The 19,444-nt window shown below is 41.4% G+C and overlaps 2 protein-coding genes across 2 annotated transcripts in view; both read left to right on the forward strand.

Moving 5' to 3' along the window:
- The first annotated feature begins 1,221 nt into the window (after nt 1-1,221).
- Nucleotides 1,222-8,146, forward strand: LOC117423107 (claudin-1-like). Its single transcript, XM_034928570.2, has 4 exons — nt 1,222-1,708; nt 3,248-3,412; nt 6,198-6,282; nt 6,887-8,146. Exons 1-4 carry the CDS (start codon nt 1,486-1,488, stop codon nt 7,050-7,052), a joined length of 639 nt encoding a protein of 212 aa, XP_034784461.2. The 5' UTR covers nt 1,222-1,485; the 3' UTR covers nt 7,053-8,146.
- A 5,289-nt stretch (nt 8,147-13,435) lies between these two features.
- Nucleotides 13,436-19,444, forward strand: part of LOC117422935 (prolyl 3-hydroxylase 2-like) — a 43,795-nt gene continuing 37,786 nt past the window's right edge. Inside the window, exon 1 of the mRNA XM_034038183.3 lies at nt 13,436-14,185. Within this exon, the coding sequence (XP_033894074.2) occupies nt 13,748-14,185 (438 nt within the window). The 5' untranslated portion in view covers nt 13,436-13,747. The remainder of the gene's footprint in view (nt 14,186-19,444) is intronic.

A 19,444-nucleotide genomic window follows, 5' to 3' on the forward strand; every position in this document is an offset into this window, starting at 1 on the left:
TTTCCAAACCTCAAGTCATTTGAGTGTTTTTTTTACACTGTGTACACACTTTTATTGACCGATCCTACATTGATCCTAGCCACCTGCTGGTCAGTAAATACATTACAAGGAGTTACCAGTATAATGTCACTGCCAATACAGTATATAACTTCTGAAACATTATATATGCTATTATAGTTCCATCAACAACACAAAATGCCAAAAGAAAGAATGCAAAGCAAACGCACAACACTGAATGGAACGAACTCTCCGACTGAAGAATTCGACAAATCTATAGGTGTATGCAATGTTGAACTGATATCAAAGGGATAGGACAGAACCCTCGAAGAAAAGAACTTCATATAAAAAGTCTAAATGACGTGTTCTGTATAGAACTGGGAATTTCCACAAGCTCCCTGTGCCTACCTCGGCAGCCCGATCAGGATTGAACCAGTTTTATAATCACACTACCAGTCTCGTTTTGCATTTGGCAACTTTAATTGCACAACATTGCACAACATTGCACAAAAACAAGTCTCGCTTCCATTCCAAGCAGTGGTTTCTTCTTCTTCACCAGTAAACAGTGTTAGGAAATGCCTCCCATAATATGAATTATCAACAGTGTACTGTAATTTGAGGTTTGCTTTGAGAAGCTCACAGCTCTGTCACGTGTCACTAATTAAATTTGAAGTTGCTGGTCCGGTGACATAAAAAGGCATTACATTGTGTTGTTGTTGCTGATGTCACTGTTATTTACAGAAGGGTCCTCCGTATCAACGCTTTATTGTATTATATTGTATTGTATTGAAAATATAATGTATTAATAAGTGTAGGTGTATTCGTAAATAATATAACCCTTAACAATAAATTACAAATGAAATATGTATTAATAATTAACATCCTTAATAACTATTTTGAGATAGTCATATAAAATAAGAATGGGTTTTTACTTTGTGTCCACACAGGGAATAGGTTTATAATAATACAACTGTGACGTCACTCAAATAAAAATAAAAATAATAAAAAGAAAACACGCGCAATTTACAATGTTGTAGCAATAATAATTATATTAAACAAAACATTTTTGTGTGGTGAAAAGTAAATAATTGTTTTTAAATTGATATAAAACATACAGCAAGATGCAGCAGATACCTTTATGAAGATGTTTTGAGGTGTCTGTGGTCTGTTTGGATGAAACCACCAGAGGGCGGTATTGAGCGCTGTCCTCCAGTTTAAATTTGGGAGCGAGGTGTGGGACAATCATTCAGGTAATATTCGTTCAACAGCAGCAGAGGTACTGTTTAAATTTGGAAAGAATACACATTTCTTTACTTCACTGCGAAAACAGCTTTCAGGAATTACATCTTTTTAAAGAAGCTCATTTCTGAGAACTTGTCTTAAATTTTTACATTTCATTTCATCAAATTGTATTTATTTATTTTTTTCCCCCACACAAAACCCGCTTTTTATTTTTGGGACCAGCACTTACTTATCTTATCAAGAAAGATGGCAAACGCAGGGCTGCAAATGCTTGGGTTTGTCTTGGCTTTCATTGGCTTTGTCGGTCTGATTGCATCCACGTCGATGCCTGAATGGAAGGCATCATCGTATGCGGGGGACAATATCGTGACAGCCTTGGCGATATACGAGGGGCTGTGGATGTCGTGCGCGTCGCAGAGTACTGGACAGGTACAATGCAAATGGTTTGACTCGCTACTGCAACTGAGCGGTAAGTAAAAGCACTCGTATTTACAATGAGAATACTGCTTCACAGGACTCTGCGCTATGCAGTGATTGTGAGTCCTGTTCAGTATGATAGTTTAACACACACGCGATGCAGATCATTCACATTGCTAAAAACCTTTTTTTTTTTCTCTCTGTGAAATTGGAGAAAGTAAGCGCATTTTTCGCATAGTATGTGGACAGAATCTGATAAGTCTCTTATAAAATAAGAACATAATAACATAAGAACATAAGAAAGTTTACAAACGAGAGGAGGCCATTCGGCCCATCTTGCTCATTTGGTTGTTAGTAGCTTATTGATCCCAGAATCTCATCTAGCAGCTTCTTGAAGGATCGCAGGGTGTCAGCTTCAACAACATTACTGGGGAGTTGGTTCCAGACCCTCACAATTCTCTGTGTAAAAAAGTGCCTCCTATTTTCTGTTCTGAATGCCCCTTTATCTAATCTCCATTTGTAGGAGATTATCATCTTCAGCACAGTGAATTGTTTTTTGTCCAAGGGGTGTGTTTTTTGTTCTAGTGATAACATTTTACAGGAAACAATTCCATTGTCTTCCGACAGCAGTTTTTTCAACCAGGTTCAACAGTCTTCTGAAATACATACCAAAAATAAAGAACACAAACAAAAGGTTTTTATTGGACGCATGCATGTGCGCGTGATTGAATGCTGCCTCCTGGTGCTGATAGGCAATAGGTTAGAGAACAGGAGCAGAGAGAGAAGGGATGTGCAAGTCCAGGCAATGGCCTTTCCAGATGCCTGTCTCTAATGGATTCAGGAATGTACTCTTCAAGTTCAGCCTTGCCCCAAAATATCAACCAGAGACATGTTCAGTAAGACAAAGGCTGACTACATTTGTTTTTTTGTTTTTTTTGACAATCTATATAGCATCTCCTCTCAGCCTATCCTACCAGAAGCAGAGTTATAAACCAGAAGCAGTGTTATAAACCAGAAACAGTGTTATAAACCAGGAATAGCGGAATCAGAACTGTGTTCTGGAATAAAAGGGGACCCGCAGGCTGTTGAATACCCAGTGTTGAGCTGGAAGTGGGTGTTCCAGACCCACATTGTGATAAGCACAGCCCCTCTTAGCAGCCTTGTGTGTCTCCAGGTGATTTATTGTGTTTGGAAATGTGTTTTGTTGATGTTCCCATATGCCTCTGGGTTCCCCAGTCCCAGTGCATGTGTCTACCTGTCCCTGACACGTCTGCTGCAACTACGCCCAACCGAAACCTCCAGACACTGTCTCACGAGGCAGTTACACCCCCCCCCCCATAGCATAAATCCAGGTGTTGCAAGGTCTAAGCAAGACCACTTAATGGCACACACTGACTAAATCAGGCAGGGTAAAGATCACTTGCCTTTGGCAGAGTGCCTCCTAGTGATCGCATTTTGCAATTGCAGTAGTTATTGTTTTAAAGGGAACTTCAGCGTTCAATATCGCGTGATACAGCTTCTCAGCTAAATGATCTTCAAGGGAATTGCAGTTGGCTTCTTTGTGATCATGTGTTTTGCTCCTGTCTTGTAGCCAGTGTCCAGACCACGCGGGCTCTGATGATCCTGGGCATCTTCCTGGGGTTCTTTGCTATTCTCATTGCGTCGCTGGGTATGAAGTGCACCACCTGCTTCGCCGACGACAAGCAGAAAAAGTCGCGCATTGCCACGATCGGGGGCGCTGTCTTCATCACCGCAGGTATGGAGTCAGGAGACTGACAGTATCACTAATAGAACCGTAGCTATGGACCTATAGACCCCAGTGTGGTTTTTTACTGTGGGCTTCAGTGGGTTAAACATCACTCGGGAGATTTCCTTGCTCCCACACAAGATTGGCTCCACTATTGCTTTGATTACATTGCAGGTCATTGTTTAGTGGCTGTTCTGCAGATGCCTTGCCCTTACACAAGTTCACCACAGCGACGTGTAATAAAGAATAGTGAAAGCACGGTAAACCGCAGGGGAGCATTGCAAAGAACAGCAAGGTATGGTAAAGCATATTAATAAACAAGGCAAACCAGGATAAGCTATAGGAAATGTATAGTATAACTATATAAACAGCCAAAGTACCGTGCAAAAATACTGTGGTAAAAGTTTATTAGATTGGTTCCAGTCTATATTGATGGAGCTGTGCTGTGCTGTATCAGTTTGTGGCTCTCATTATTAGATTGGTTCCAGTCTATATTGATGGAGCTGCGCTGTGCTGTATCAGTTTGTGGCTCTCATTATTAGATTGGTTCCAGTCTATATTGATGGAGCTGCGCTGTGCTGTATCAGTTTGTGGCTCTCATTATTAGATTGGTTCCAGTCTATATTGATGGAGCTGCGCTGTGCTGTATCAGTTTGTGGCTCTCATTATTAGATTGGTTCCAGTCTATATTGATGGAGCTGCGCTGTGCTGTATCAGTTTGTGGCTCTCATTATTAGATTGGTTCCAGTCTATATTGATGGAGCTGCGCTGTGCTGTATCAGTTTGTGGCTCTCATTATTAGATTGGTTCCAGTCTATATTGATGGAGCTGTGCTGTATCAGTTTGTGGCTCTCATTATTAGATTGGTTCTAGTCTATATTGATGGAGCTGTGCTGTATCAGTTTGTGGCTCTCATTATTAGATTGGTTCCAGTCTATATTGATGGAGCTGTGCTGTGCTGTATCAGTTTGTGGCTCTCATTATTAGATTGGTTCCAGTCTATATTGATGGAGCTGTGCTGTGCTGTATCAGTTTGTGGCTCTCATTATTAGATTGGTTCCAGTCTATATTGATGGAGCTGCGCTGTGCTGTATCAGTTTGTGGCTCTCATTATTAGATTGGTTCCAGTCTATATTGATGGAGCTGTGCTGTATCAGTTTGTGGCTCTCATTATTAGATTGGTTCTAGTCTATATTGATGGAGCTGTGCTGTATCAGTTTGTGGCTCTCATTATTAGATTGGTTCCAGTCTATATTGATGGAGCTGCGCTGTGCTGTATCAGTTTGTGGCTCTCATTATTAGATTGGTTCTAGTCTATATTGATGGAGCTGCGCTGTGCTGTATCAGTTTGTGGCTCTCATTATTAGATTGGTTCCAGTCTATATTGATGGAGCTGTGCTGTGCTGTATCAGTTTGTGGCTCTCATTATTAGATTGGTTCCAGTCTATATTGATGGAGCTGCGCTGTGCTGTATCAGTTTGTGGCTCTCATTATTAGATTGGTTCCAGTCTATATTGATGGAGCTGTGCTGTGCTGTATCAGTTTGTGGCTCTCATTATTAGATTGGTTCTAGTCTATATTGATGGAGCTGTGCTGTATCAGTTTGTGGCTCTCATTATTAGATTGGTTCCAGTCTATATTGATGGAGCTGCGCTGTGCTGTATCAGTTTGTGGCTCTCATTATTAGATTGGTTCCAGTCTATATTGATGGAGCTGCGCTGTGCTGTATCAGTTTGTGGCTCTCATTATTAGATTGGTTCCAGTCTATATTGATGGAGCTGCGCTGTGCTGTATCAGTTTGTGGCTCTCATTATTAGATTGGTTCCAGTCTATATTGATGGAGCTGTGCTGTATCAGTTTGTGGCTCTCATTATTAGATTGGTTCTAGTCTATATTGATGGAGCTGTGCTGTATCAGTTTGTGGCTCTCATTATTAGATTGGTTCCAGTCTATATTGATGGAGCTGCGCTGTGCTGTATCAGTTTGTGGCTCTCATTATTAGATTGGTTCCAGTCTATATTGATGGAGCTGTGCTGTGCTGTATCAGTTTGTGGCTCTCATTATTAGATTGGTTCCAGTCTATATTGATGGAGCTGCGCTGTGCTGTATCAGTTTGTGGCTCTCATTATTAGATTGGTTCTAGTCTATATTGATGGAGCTGCGCTGTGCTGTATCAGTTTGTGGCTCTCATTATTAGATTGGTTCCAGTCTATATTGATGGAGCTGTGCTGTGCTGTATCAGTTTGTGGCTCTCATTATTAGATTGGTTCCAGTCTATATTGATGGAGCTGTGCTGTGCTGTATCAGTTTGTGGCTCTCATTATTAGATTGGTTCCAGTCTATATTGATGGAGCTGCGCTGTGCTGTATCAGTTTGTGGCTCTCATTATTAGATTGGTTCCAGTCTATATTGATGGAGCTGCGCTGTGCTGTATCAGTTTGTGGCTCTCATTATTAGATTGGTTCCAGTCTATATTGATGGAGCTGCGCTGTGCTGTATCAGTTTGTGGCTCTCATTATTAGATTGGTTCCAGTCTATATTGATGGAGCTGCGCTGTGCTGTATCAGTTTGTGGCTCTCATTATTAGATTGGTTCCAGTCTATATTGATGGAGCTGTGCTGTATCAGTTTGTGGCTCTCATTATTAGATTGGTTCTAGTCTATATTGATGGAGCTGTGCTGTGCTGTATCAGTTTGTGGCTCTCATTATTAGATTGGTTCCAGTCTATATTGATGGAGCTGTGCTGTGCTGTATCAGTTTGTGGCTCTTATTAATCACTCTGTATTGTCTACAGGTCTCTCGGCTCTGGTGGCTACATCCTGGTACGGTCACAGAATTTCACAGGATTTCTACAACCCATTTACTCCGACTAACACAAAGTAAATGATTCTATTAAACGTCCTGTACTACGTGTGGAGTTTTACTGTGGCATGCAATGGTACTTTCTCAAGGGAATATTCAGGCTTTGTGCCCAGTGGCTAGAGCTGAGGACAGGGAGCCTGGAAGCCATGCTAACCCTTTAGCTTCAGACCCTGAATTGTGCTTGTCAGCTAGGCGAGGTGTAAAACCTGTTCTAGGCAGGCAGCTCGGATTTCAGTCCCCGGGGGCAAGCATGTTTTTACAAGTTAAACCGTTATGGAAAAGAGAGCTAGCTTCAAACTGTCAAAGTGCTGGATCTCAGTTCGATAAAAGATAACATTGTCTTGTGGATATATCTGTGGAAGCGTGATGGTTGCAGATATGCCTGACAGTGCATGCTATATTGGTCCGGTTTAGTGAATGTGGCTGCATGCATTATGTGGATTACCATGCTGTATGCCACACCACAAATCTAGTGATTGAAATACAAACATGGTACTGGGATTGTATTGTTGTTGTTCTTTTTTAGATTGTAGAATAGCACCCATCAAAATGAGTTTCTAATCCAGCTCAGGCTGGCTCTGATGTTTCTGACCTATTTCCCCTTATTGTTCTGGTCTGCAGATACGAGTTTGGCGTGGCTCTCTTTATTGGCTGGGGGGCCGCGACACTCTGTATCCTGGGGGGGGCCTTCCTCTGCAGCTCCTCGTGTTCCAAGGGGGGGCAGGCAGGCTCTCGGCAGTACCCCAAGACTGGAGCCATGCCCTCAGGAGACAAGGACTACGTGTAGAGCCCCGAGGAAATCAACCTGAGCGTGAGCAGGGCTTGATTACAGTGGACTGGACATTCAGCATTCAGTATTCCACCATTCGAAGAGACAGCGTCCAGTTAAAGCCACTTAGAGATTCAAAACCAGACCTTTACTACGTATTCACACTTGTGCACTCTGATAGGATAATCGCTCTTCACAAGAACAAACCATGCAAAAAGGACACCATTGTATTTGCTATTAACTGTTTTTTGTATGTATATATATATATATATATATATATATATATATATATATATATATATATATATATATATATATATATATTGATTTTAGACAGGTAGGGGTCCGCAGTGTGTGTAATTAAAACATATAGTCTCAAATATAGTCTATATATATATATATATATATATATATATATATATATATATATATATATATATATATATATATGTTTGTTTACATTTCCCTGATTGGGTTTTATAGCAAAGCTGGGGAACATTTTTTGTGCTCTTTTTTTTGTACACAGAATGTTTGATAACTGTCAGGTCATTTTTAATGTTTTCCGCTGGGTAAAAGCAACTGCTAATGAGGAGGAAAACTCAGATAAAGCAGCTACAATGTGTGTACTGATACAAGTTGCCGTTTATGAGTTAGTTAAGAAATATGTGGACTGTAACAGTTAACAGAGCAGCACTGACCCTCTCTACCAGACTATAGTATACATCTTGTACAGTACTTGGGAATGTGTGTGTTTTTGCAGTAATGTACTACACTGTAGTATTTTGTCATGGGATGGGATTTTGTCATTCTTGTGTTTGAAATGTTGATTTCAAGTTCCAACATGCACTTGAAATGCCAACCTGCGTGATCATGGCTTTGAAGCCGTCTTTAAAAACGCCTGCAGAGCACAGGTGTTGGATTGGCATACACCTCAGAGACACCAGTGTCATTTCAAGAGATGGGTCTGTAAACAGGGTTGAGGTCCATTCCTGTTTTTCCATCCCAATTCCCAATTCCCACACTCAAATGATACAGCGTGCAACAGTGTCTGACTGAAAATGACTTCTATTAATTTTGTTTTTTTAAATAAACGGGAAACACTTTTATACAAATCATGTGGTGTTGATGTGGTTTTTTTTTTTCAAATTTCTTTGTTTATTTTAAAATGTCTGTATTTTTTCCATGCGTAACACACATTTCTATTTTCAATTCCCAATAACCATTATCAGTGTCATTCCTCGTTTTTTTTATTTCATAATTATTTTCTATATGATCAAAGAAACTGGGCAATGTTACTGTAGCTAAAATCTTTGGTACGTTTTAAGGGATATAATAAAGAATTAATTTCCCCTTCACTCACCATTTTATTATTGAATGTGTAGATTTTTTTTTAACTCTTATCTGAACTCTATGGGTTATGAGAATTTCTGCAATACAGGCAGAGTCCAAAGAAATCTATAATCGATCTTCAAATTCTTTACCATTTGAAGCTGACACCAAAGACGGTTGTTACCTTCGTGCAGTCGTTTCCTGTATAAAGTTATCCGTAGAGAGGACACTGAACAATGGAAACCGCCTCCAGCTGACTTGAACACGATTGAGGGGGGCTGCAGCTTTACGCCCTGTTTTAGATAGAAGCCTGTGGTCTCAGCTTGTTTTTCTGTCGTAAAGACAATTGGTTGTGATGCAAGGGAGATGAGGGGCACGTTGAAGCACGAAAAAAAAACGCTCTGCAAATTCCCACATAATGTAGGGTTAATGTGGATTTGAAACAGTGAGCGTCGAAGGTTACCCGACTTTTTTGCATTATTATTTAAATGTGTGCCTACAAAGAAAAAACAACCCCAAACCCTCACATCTCATGAGTTCCTGTTACAACCGACCCATTCATCACAGCGCCTTATTAACGGTTAGTTATTTTGAGAGAGAGAGAGAGAGAGAGAGAGAGAGAGAGAGAGAGAGAGAGAGAGAGAGAGAGAGAGAGAGAGAGAGAGAGAGAGAGAGAGAGAGAGAGAGAGAGAGAGAGTTAGTTAGTGAGAGTTAGTGAGTTAGTTCTCATGCTTCATTCTCCACATCTCACGCTGTCTGAGACGTTAGACTTGTCTGGTCTTGAATAGAATTTGCATATTAGTAGGTGTTTAGGCTCAGCAGCGCTGAATGACAGAGAGGCAATGAATGGGTTCCCAGCTCCATGTCAGGTCTGCACACTGTACATATGGTAAATGTTTGCCCTTCTAGCAGGTAACTGGTAAAAGCATGGCGATGTGTAGTAAAGCAGATAGCAAGCACAGTGAGGCAGGGTTAAAAGCACTTTGTCACATACAAGATTGGAGGGAATCCCAGAGAGCAAATGTTATTTTCAAGTTCGTATCATTAGTTGTTCCGGAGCTTTTAGGAGTCGCTACTTTTTAAACAAAGTTTAGTTTAGCAGATAAACTGATCGAAGATTGCGAAGTGTCCAATACAATACATTAACCCTATATTGCCATTTGAAAAACATATTTTTATGTTATTGAATTTGTCTGTAACATGCCCAGAAGCCAATCAGATACCAATATTTGGGGAATAACATAATTGCAAGCAAAAATGGTAAGTATACCATAAAAATACTAATTCTTTCATTCTTTCACGTGTGTGAGTGTTGGAGTGTTGGAGTTGATATGCATTTTGTAGCACGATACACATTTCCACAGAATGGTCTGTTTTTCCTATAGGCTGAAGTACACAGGACCACAATTATACAATGACCACACTTTTTTTTACATGCTTGTGTGACTAACATAAATTACAGAGATTAGAATTAGCGGAGAACCCAAAGTGCTGTTATACATCTCTGAGTAAGAAGGGCTTTAATGCGATATGAGCCTCACTTAAATATCTGCGTTGCGTAATGTTTTTTTCCAGGATCTAATTGCACGTTTGTCTGAGTATTCCTCCATATCGTTTTTGTTTTTTGGTCAGTAGCTAACACCCAATGATACAATTGTTTTTGTGTATTAGAGTAACAACAGACCTGTTATGTTTGGAATCTGGACATTAATCACAGTTAGCTGGTACGATAAGCGTGCTTGTATGTTAAGATAGATCTTTTTAAAAGATTATCCTTCAAAACCTGCCTTAAAACCAGGTTGCATTGCAGAGTTTCAAGCACAGAGTGATCATTTTTCAGAAAAGAATCCTGTTTCAGTGATTAATATATATTATCTTTTTTTTTTTTTTTTCCAACTGGCTAATATGAATACAAAATAAAACAGCCAAACCAAACTTTCCTAGCACCGGTAAATCAGGCATCTCTAAAAATGAAGGACCAGGTTTTGAAATCTATTTGCTAGAATGTGTTATTTGCACGTTTACAGGTCTAAATCTTTTAATTTAAGACTAAAGTTTCAAGAGTATTTTTTTTTCTAGAGTGGTAAACCTTATTGGGAGTGTTTTTTCCTTCTTTTTTTAAGGGCTAGATTCTCAAAGCTTTTAACTCCAAACTTTCATTAGCACAATGTATTCACAAGTAAAAATGCACCCAGTGAAGTTATCAGTCCAGAAATAAACAACACAGACATTACTTGTAAAGACGTGTAAATAGTCAAGTTTCTTATTCGTTTAAGAATTTCAATAAGTGTTTTGTTTTATTTCTGGCACAAAAGAATGTGCTAATGATAAGCTGAAGTAAACAACTCTGAGAATGTATCTCACCCCAGGGAATGGACTCCATGAAAACATTTTCAAAATAATATGATCAGCAGATAATGAAAACAATAAGGTCATTAAGCTCAGAACTACGAACTCTGTGACTCCTGACTATAATATATGCAGCGCCCCTCCCAGCTCTGTGCGTTTCTTGTTGAAACATGCCTGGATTTCACACAGGAGAGCTCTTCAGAAGGTGGTGCTGGAAGCCATGGTCATGGTCCTTATCCACTGCACCGAGGAACAGTGTCCTACACACTGAGGAACAGTATCCTACACACTGAGGAACAGTGTCCTACACACTGAGGAACAGTATCCTACACAACGAGGAACAGTATCCTACACACCGAGGAACAGTATCCTACACACCGAGGAACAGTATCCTACACACCGAGGAACAGTGTCCTACACACTGAGGAACAGCATCCTACACACCGAGGAACAGTGTCCTACACACTGAGGAACAGTATCCTACACACCGAGGAACAGTATCCTACACACCGAGGAACAGTATCCTACACACTGAGAAACAGTATCCTACACACTGAGGAACAGTATCCTACACACTAAGGAACAGTATCCTACACACCGAGGAACAGTGTCCTACACACAGAGGAGCAGTATCCTACACACCGAGGAACAGTATCCTACACACTGAGAAACAGTATCCTACACACTGAGGAACAGTATCCTACACACTGAGGAACAGTATCCTACACACTGAGAAACAGTATCCTACACACTGAGGAACAGTATCCTACACACCGAGGAACAGTGTCCTACACACTGAGGAGAAGAGAAGCCCCCGCTATCTGCCACACTCTCAAAGATTTATTACCAATGGATTGGGTCGAGGGTATTGTTTATTCCCACAAGGATATTTCAGTTCCCATAGCACAGTACTGTACTGGCATTCAGCACCACAGGGAACCTGCTTGGCCTGCCTGGACAGTGCTGCAGACCAGATCAAGACGGACAGGGGCCCCAAATCAGCGCTGAGCATGCATTATCACTGGGAAGCGCCTGAAGAAATAAATCAACAGATCTTAGCTTTAGCTCAATAACCCCACACTTTGGGGTCTACAAGAACTGTAATCGCCACAAGTTGCTGATTTAAGCTCTTTTTCGTATGTATCAGTGTTGTGAATAAGTGTACATCGCCATCTGGTGGCTTTATAAGGCAATGCTGTTTGATCACGGCTCAGTGCAGACTGAAAGAGGGAAACAAAATATACAAACCCTACTAAAAGAAAGATAACTTTACCTGGGAGCAAACTCTTAGAAAATCGAAGGTTAAATAAGTTTTATATATTTTAATAATAATTACAGGAAATGTATTTTAGAAATGAAGAATCGTGCCGTATAGTAATTTAAAAAGTCAAAAAGTCAAAAGTTTAATGCATAGTCCAGCCTAATTGTACAGTATTATAACATTACAAACATTTTTTCACATTATAGATATTTTCTGTGCTCATATTTTTGGGACTGGCGTAGAGATTAATATGGCCACTAGAGGACGCCTATAGCTATGTTAATAAAAGCGATAGCAGCGACAGGATGACGGCAGCCCAAACTGCATGTTCAAGCTGTATCCATGTATTTTAACCACCAGGGGACAATATTACAACATTCACCGTCTCTACCAATTCAATGCAAAACATCCTCATTTATTTATCCTGCAGGAAAAAAAAAACAAAAAAAAAACAACAACTATATTATCAATTTCCAGCATCTTGACTTCCTGGCGTGTTTATGATTTTGGATACCTGACAACTCAGATGATCTGTATCCCAGACTGCATCTGCAACCTGGGATCCAAGCAAGAAACGTCATCCGTCTTTAGGACCAATTGGGAAGATGATGGCTACAGAGGACAAGCAACATTTAAGCCTTGTTGAATAGAAACTGGGACCAAGTACTGTACTGTACACTATTCTCAAAAGTGTAATGGGGCAGTATTGGGGTTGTGGGGCTCAGTGTATAAATATAGATGAAATTCGAAAATATCAAGACAGATTTGATATGACAGAAATCTTCCTAACAGTTATCCATTGACTGAGCACTCAGCACAGTGCTACATAGACAGCTACCAACGTATTGCTCCTTTGCTAACAGTCCATGGGGAGGGGAGGGGAGGGGAGGGGAGGGGGGGTCTATTCTTTCTATACTCCACAGCCAGTGGGAAGCAACAGTAATGAATTGTTCACTATTTCAGCTGCTTGCTAGACATCTGGTCCTCTATTTTTGGTAATTAGCTCCCATGTACAGTACAAATAAAGTAGTGTTTCACTGTCAGAGTAAGCTACTGGACATCCACACGTCTCTGTTAAGATTATGAACCAACTACAACTTCAGGAAACACAGCACTCTATACACCTTTACCATAGTAAAGAGGTAATGTAGCCTGGCCATTTTTTATTGTCTTGCATTGATGGAAACTTCCAGTTGATATCTATATATATATATATATATATATATATATATATATATATATATATATATATATATATATATATATATATATATATATATACATAAGGGGAACAATAGTAAAGCATAAATTATATTCCTTAGAGTTAATAAAACATGGGTTATATGGACGGAAAAACCAGACACTACACGCAGAGGTTACCCGCTGTGTCCCTACAGAACTCTCATGGGTTCAGATGTGGAATTCAGAAAATGAACCCTGACCAGCCCCCGATGCAACAACAACCCCGCTTCTCAGAAAACCACACGTTCAACACATTCCTAAATAAACTGGCAAGGACTTTTGCTGGGGGGAAAAAAATGCAATGGAAAATAACCAGCTTTCCACCTCGAATCTAATGCCACTCAATTGTACCTATGCGTTTATGACCGCCCGCAGTAGCCGTCCGGTTTCAGACCGTCAGTTTTGAGTTTCACGTTTTCCTCATTTATCTAATCTCCCACTCGGGACTCCGCTGATCAGCCTGGCTCGCATTGGAAACAGGGTTTAGTGAGATTTACACTGCGAGCGAGCGCGTAGCAGCAAACCAACTGTAATGCGAAAGATGGATTTTAACTTTCCCCAGTGTGCGATTTTCGCCGGGATCTCGGTATTGCTCCAGACACTCTTGTTGTGCTCAACCGCAGCAAGTTTGGAACCGTACGACCTGCTGTACGCAAGCGGCGTTGAGGCATTTTATAGACACGATTATGAGAATGTGGTACTCTACATGGAGAAAGCCCTCGCAAGCTACAGCGAGCTCCGGCAGACCAAGGTCCAATGCAGACTCGGGTGCAATGATCAGCACCCGTTTGATGCATCCTTTTCGGACTTGGCGTTCTTCAGTGCAGTGCTCAAAAGGGCAGCTTGCTTGAACGAATGCATGGAGAGTAAAGTCGGGCAACAGCTGTCTGTGCACCTGGTCAGTGGGGATGTGGTTCAGGACTTCAGCAGAAGGGTCCCTTATAACTATCTCCAGCTGGCTTACTATAAGGTAAGTCCCTCGGTACCGTATTCCTGTGGTACAGCCTGTTCACTTGTTAGGTAAAGTGTTTTACGAGATATTGCCGAACAGACGAAGACTGCATGTCACCGGTGCGGGAGTGTTAAGAATAGTAAACGTTTCTTTGTTGGTCGTAAAAGTTGACACAAACTAAAAGGAACATGCGAAATGCGGCTGTGCATGTGATGTTACAATAAAATACAGATTAGAGAAATACAATGTTTTGTGAATTATATTGAAACAGACATTACATTATGGTTCGCCAGTTTAAATGATTGTGCTGTATGGTGTGAGTGTGTATTTATTTATTTGTTCATTTGCTTCCCTGGACTGGACAACAGCCAGCCCAATTCTTTGTGTATTCCTACTGCGCTCTCTAAGTCCGCAAGGAGAAGGACGCGTAACTGTTTGGGCTCACCAGAGACAGCGCACGAGAGAAACTTCCAGCACTATCTGCGTGGTCCTTAGAAACTTCCAGCATCTAGGAGAGATGCTGAATGTTTCTATCGGCTGTTTGCACCTGTAGCAGTATAATGTATGCTGAAGCTGCAGCACAGTGTTTGCCGGGGATGAATGAATGATTCTTAGAAATTTTAGGAAAGTCTAGACACAGGCTCATCTGAGGTCTCAAGAGAGAGGTCCTGGCAGAAGATCGGCAGTCGCATAGTTACCCCTGTCATGCAGTCCATCACCACAGGACGCGAGGTGATGCTGGCAAGTATTAGTGTGCTTTGGGAGTTAAACTTTCCAGGAGTAAAGTATCTGCTTCTTTTTTCTTTTAGTGTCCTTTCTGCATTGCGCCAGTACCTGACACCCCACGCCGCTTCTCTCCTGCGCCACAAAGTGCTGCCTTTTTTGGGCGGGGGCGGGGCTAGGTTCTAGGAAGTTTCTAGCTAACAGTGGGGGTAGGGTAAGAGACGGTGGATTCAGCACTGCGAGGGATACCCGCTTTGTTTTCTTGCCCAATAATTTGATGTTTTTATTCCTGTTAAGAACTATTTATGATGTCTCGGTGCCAAACCTTGGCAGAACCTTGGACACCTGCCTCTGCATCAATGGAAATTTTGGGCTGTGTTCAGGTGCCTGGCCACACTGCCAAATCCTGGAATCTGTGGAGCACTGACCTGCTACACAGACCAGGCACTGACCCAGTTAACAAACACACTTGACTTGTGTCAAATACCAGGACAGGGGGATTTGAAAATCGGGTGAAAAGCCTTGGTTTCCCTACAGTGTTGGGCCCATAGCATTGATGGAAACTTCCAGTTCACTTATTGTTTCTACATGTCATGTTAATTGCTTGATGATCCCAGGCAAGTAGCTAGTACTTATTCCTGCCCAACTCTGCATGTTAATATTGCATTCATTAAAAACATTTTCAGCATCTACTTATTTCCCAATGACTGGATAAATATTGGAGGCGGCCTTTTGATCAAAGTGATTTATTAATGAGTCAAAAACTGTACTTATGTAACATTGATGAAGATGGCCCTGTAGGCTTGGGCTGGGTTTGACTGGGATTAGACCCAGCCTGCCACCTCCCAGTCCAGAGGCATTGGAAACAAAAGTCACTAGACTCTTTGCTTGGCACAGAACACACTCTCTTAGGTGAAACTTGTCAGAATGTCTTCTGTGCCAGACAGCTACTTCAAGTGATAGATTTTTCCCATAAAAAATAAAGACGTTACTAAAGTAAATTGTTATAGAACATATAATCACCATTGAGTGTGTTGTTGTTCTGTTTTAAAAACGGTTGCAAATGATCTTACAGTATCCCTTTCACTATCAGCTGCAGCTACTGTTGAGTTTTTCAGTGTAGTAAAGTCTACCGCATTTCAGCTGCCTCAGTGTTTAAACATCACAAAGTCAAGAAGACTCTCCGTCTCCGAGCAGCCTGAAGAAATCCCAGTAAAAGCAGAACCCGTGGTGGATATGATATTCTGGTAGGAACGCAACATTTAAAATGGTTTAAAATGAAAACGTCATCCAAACAAACTGCACTAGAACGTTAGCTTTGCTGTCCTGTTAAAGCAGTAGTAGCTCCAGTCTGGTCCGGTCCAGGGTGGGTGGTTATTGTAGAGCTTCCAGCTGCTGTACTGGAACCTGTGCAACCCTGTGGAGGAGGGGATACAGTACAGGGAGATGAATGCGAGCACAATCTGTAAGAGTTTGATCACAAGGTCCCCGTGTAATATAGGTTTAAAATAAAAATATAAAAATGAAATAAATCAGACTGGGTCTGTGGCAAACTAGTTACAAAAACAAACACGCAAATCCCCCAAAACCCAACCCCCCCCAAAAAAACCCAACCCCCCCCAAAAAAACCCAACCCCCCCCAAAAAAAACCCAACCCCCCCCAAAAAAAACCCAACCCCCCCCCAAAAAAACCCAACCCCCCCAAAAAAAAACCCAACCCCCCCCAAAAAAAACCCAACCCCCCCCAAAAAAACCCACAGCATTCCTTCACTGTTTAAAAATTCCAGTGCTCAACTCAAGCCTCTGGCTCGATCACACAGCCACAGGCGCTCGCTGTTTTAGAAGTGAGGTCTTGCACGGTTACCAACTTTGGCCGTCGTTTTATTTGGACAAATATTTTGTTTTCCTGCCACTGCTCGATTAAAAGCTCCTTGTGAATGTGTAAAAGGGCAGTATTATGTGGACAGGAAGCAGGTAGCCCCCAATTACCTGATCACCTGATCACCTCTCCAGCCCGCAGCCAGGATCAAAGGGTCTTGTTAGCCAAGTCAAATGTGACCGATTATAGTCGCTGTATAGGGGGCTGTTCATTGGAATGCTCTGAGCCCACTTGAAGAAATATTTATTTTCTGCAAATTAGTTGGATGTTCACAGCAATACTGCATCCTACCAGTTAATTCAGCTTCATTCTCAAAGTTCCTTCAATTGTTGCTTTATTTTGGTTAGCTTTTTCTTTCAATTTAATACAATGAACTCTCTTGTGACCTTTTTGTTTGTCAGTGAATTATCAGTTTGTAAACTGTAGCCTGGTTCAATGGGAGAGCTGGCAGTTGATTACAGCAGCATGCAAATTGCAGTCATGTATGGTGTCCGATCCTCATCAGGAATGTTTCAGATTCGAGTTAGAAAGCTGGATAGTGCTGGAAATGCCAGGTGAGGGGAAGGGGGGTGGGGGTGGGGGAAGGGGAGTGAGGGAGCTGTGTCTCGCTGGTGTACTCCGAGAATAACAAGGCTACTGCAGAGGAGGAACGTGTACAGTACATCCCTGATAGCACTGCTTTCATTAGAGCGCTGTGCAGAGCACCACAGTCAAACTACAGTGGCATTTACGTGATCTTTAACTGGTTTTGAGCGACTGTTTTCAGGCAGTGGGCTAGGGGCTGTCTGACACGTGTCTTTGTTTCTGAATTAAAGATTTAGTTTGTAACGTGATACACATGAGGTTAAAAGCTCAGCTCTCTTGCAATGTGGTTAAGACGCTCGCTTGTGGTGCACAGGGTCACTGGTTCGCTCAGAGCCTCGTTCCTGTTGTCCGATTGCCAACACGGGCCTGTGGCTGATGCAAACAAGATATCCTATGTGGGGATCTGAGCGTGTTGTATTTGCATGTACCATATTGTGTGTTCACACAGATTGTGGAAATAGGGCATTTCCTGGGATGTTCGCTCATGATGGATCTCTCTTTCTCTGGGCAGTCTGTTTTCAGATCATACAGTACACCATCTATTCATCATTCACAAAAAGTGCTGTATGGTTGCTTTTGCTACTCCTTCTCACCAGTCTCGTTGACTCAGTAGCATAGCTAAGGAGGCTGTGTGGTCCAGTGGTTAAAGAAAAGGGCTTGTAACCAGGAGGTCCCCGGTTCAAATCCCACCTCAGCCACTGACTCATTGTGTGACCCTGAGCCAGTCACTTAACCTCCTTGTGCTCTGTCTTTCGGGTGAGATGTAATTGTAAGTGACTCTGCAGCTGATGCATAGTTCACACACCCTCGTCTCTGTAAGTCGCCTTGGATAAAGGCATCTGCTAAATAAACAAATAAAATAATAATAGCTGATCTCCCTTTAATTCACGGTATCCAACTATTAATTAGAGTTTGCAGTTTTTAAACAGCAAAAACAGTCACAATGTTTTCATATCTTGCTAAGTGGCTGTTGAGTAAATGTGCTCTCATCGTTTTCTATAGTATACATCTGCTTTGCTGTTGTTTTTCAGCAAATAAGCAAACGTGTGAGAAATATGATTTGATTTTCTTTTATTTTTTTTTTCAGAGATTTACTGTGAACATGTCTACACATGGTGTGGGGTTTATTCAGTAGACTGAGGGAAGGATGTGGTAAAGCAGTACTGTAGTATTGTGGCTTGGTTCAGTAGAAACGAATCTAATGAGCTCCAGAAGTCTCTTATCAACTGCAGGCCAGATCTGTTCGATCAAGTTGACTTTTATGATGAAAACATCGCTGGTAAGCGCCTGCTTAAAAAGCATTTTCTTCTTTCTCCTTTCCCCTTTCGCTCAGTACTTTAACAGCTCACTTACTGTACTGTAGCCAACATCGGATTTAGTCTTTATCACTGACCTGATCTTTATCCTTGGCCTGCTCATCACCCTTGCTCTCTCTTGATGTCAGTACCAGATAAACTGCTGCGTTTACTAGAATCTAGATCTTCAAAAGCATTCATGCCAAGCCCCTTCCTTCTCTAAGCACAAGTGCTAGAGGTTGGTCCCAGTCAGGTTGGACATAACTTCATTTTCAGGTTATCCAGTGAAGTCCATATCAGGCTGGGTCACCCTTGTATTTGCTCTAGAAGTAAACAAAAAGAAAATCGGAAACAAACTATGTACTATTGTCTAGTGGTTTAAACTGGACAACACTTTTGAATCCTGCTGTAGCTTCCTAGATAGGTGGATGTCTACTGGTGAAGCTGGTGCTTTTTATTTTTAATTTTTTTTAACTTGCAGAGCTATAGGGTTAATATTGGTTAATTTGGGTAATGAACAGCTGTATCTGCTCTGTGGAGTTTTGTAGCAACTCCAATTCCTACTGCATTTATGCCAGTATATTAGAAAGAGATTTCTGTTTTGAGTATCAGCTAATCTTTTTATTTGGCTTTCAAGTAAAAGCATGTGCTACAGTATGCGGCCAATCTGAATCAATCATTTTGTTCGGGTTCCGGATTGAAACCCTGATTGAAGCAATGCGAGCTGCTGATAATGGCTTTGCCAGCCAAGGTTGGCTTGCTGAGATTTATATTTCTTCACAATGAAGGCTCTGG

This window comes from Acipenser ruthenus, chromosome 17, assembly GCF_902713425.1.
Source record: "Acipenser ruthenus chromosome 17, fAciRut3.2 maternal haplotype, whole genome shotgun sequence".
NCBI classification, from domain to species: Eukaryota; Metazoa; Chordata; class Actinopteri; order Acipenseriformes; family Acipenseridae; genus Acipenser; species Acipenser ruthenus.

What these genes read in the sequence shown, in the direction of transcription:
- LOC117423107 (XM_034928570.2), top strand. Translation starts at nt 1,486, where the DNA reads ATGGCAAACGCAGGGCTGCAAATGCTTGGGTTTGTCTTGGCTTTCATT. An exon ending in CGCTGTCTTCATCACCGCAG is followed by an intron (nt 3,413 to 6,197) that starts GTATGGAGTCAG and finishes TATTGTCTACAG; the next exon opens with GTCTCTCGGCTCTGGTGGCT. An exon ending in TTTACTCCGACTAACACAAA is followed by an intron (nt 6,283 to 6,886) that starts GTAAATGATTCT and finishes TCTGGTCTGCAG; the next exon opens with ATACGAGTTTGGCGTGGCTC.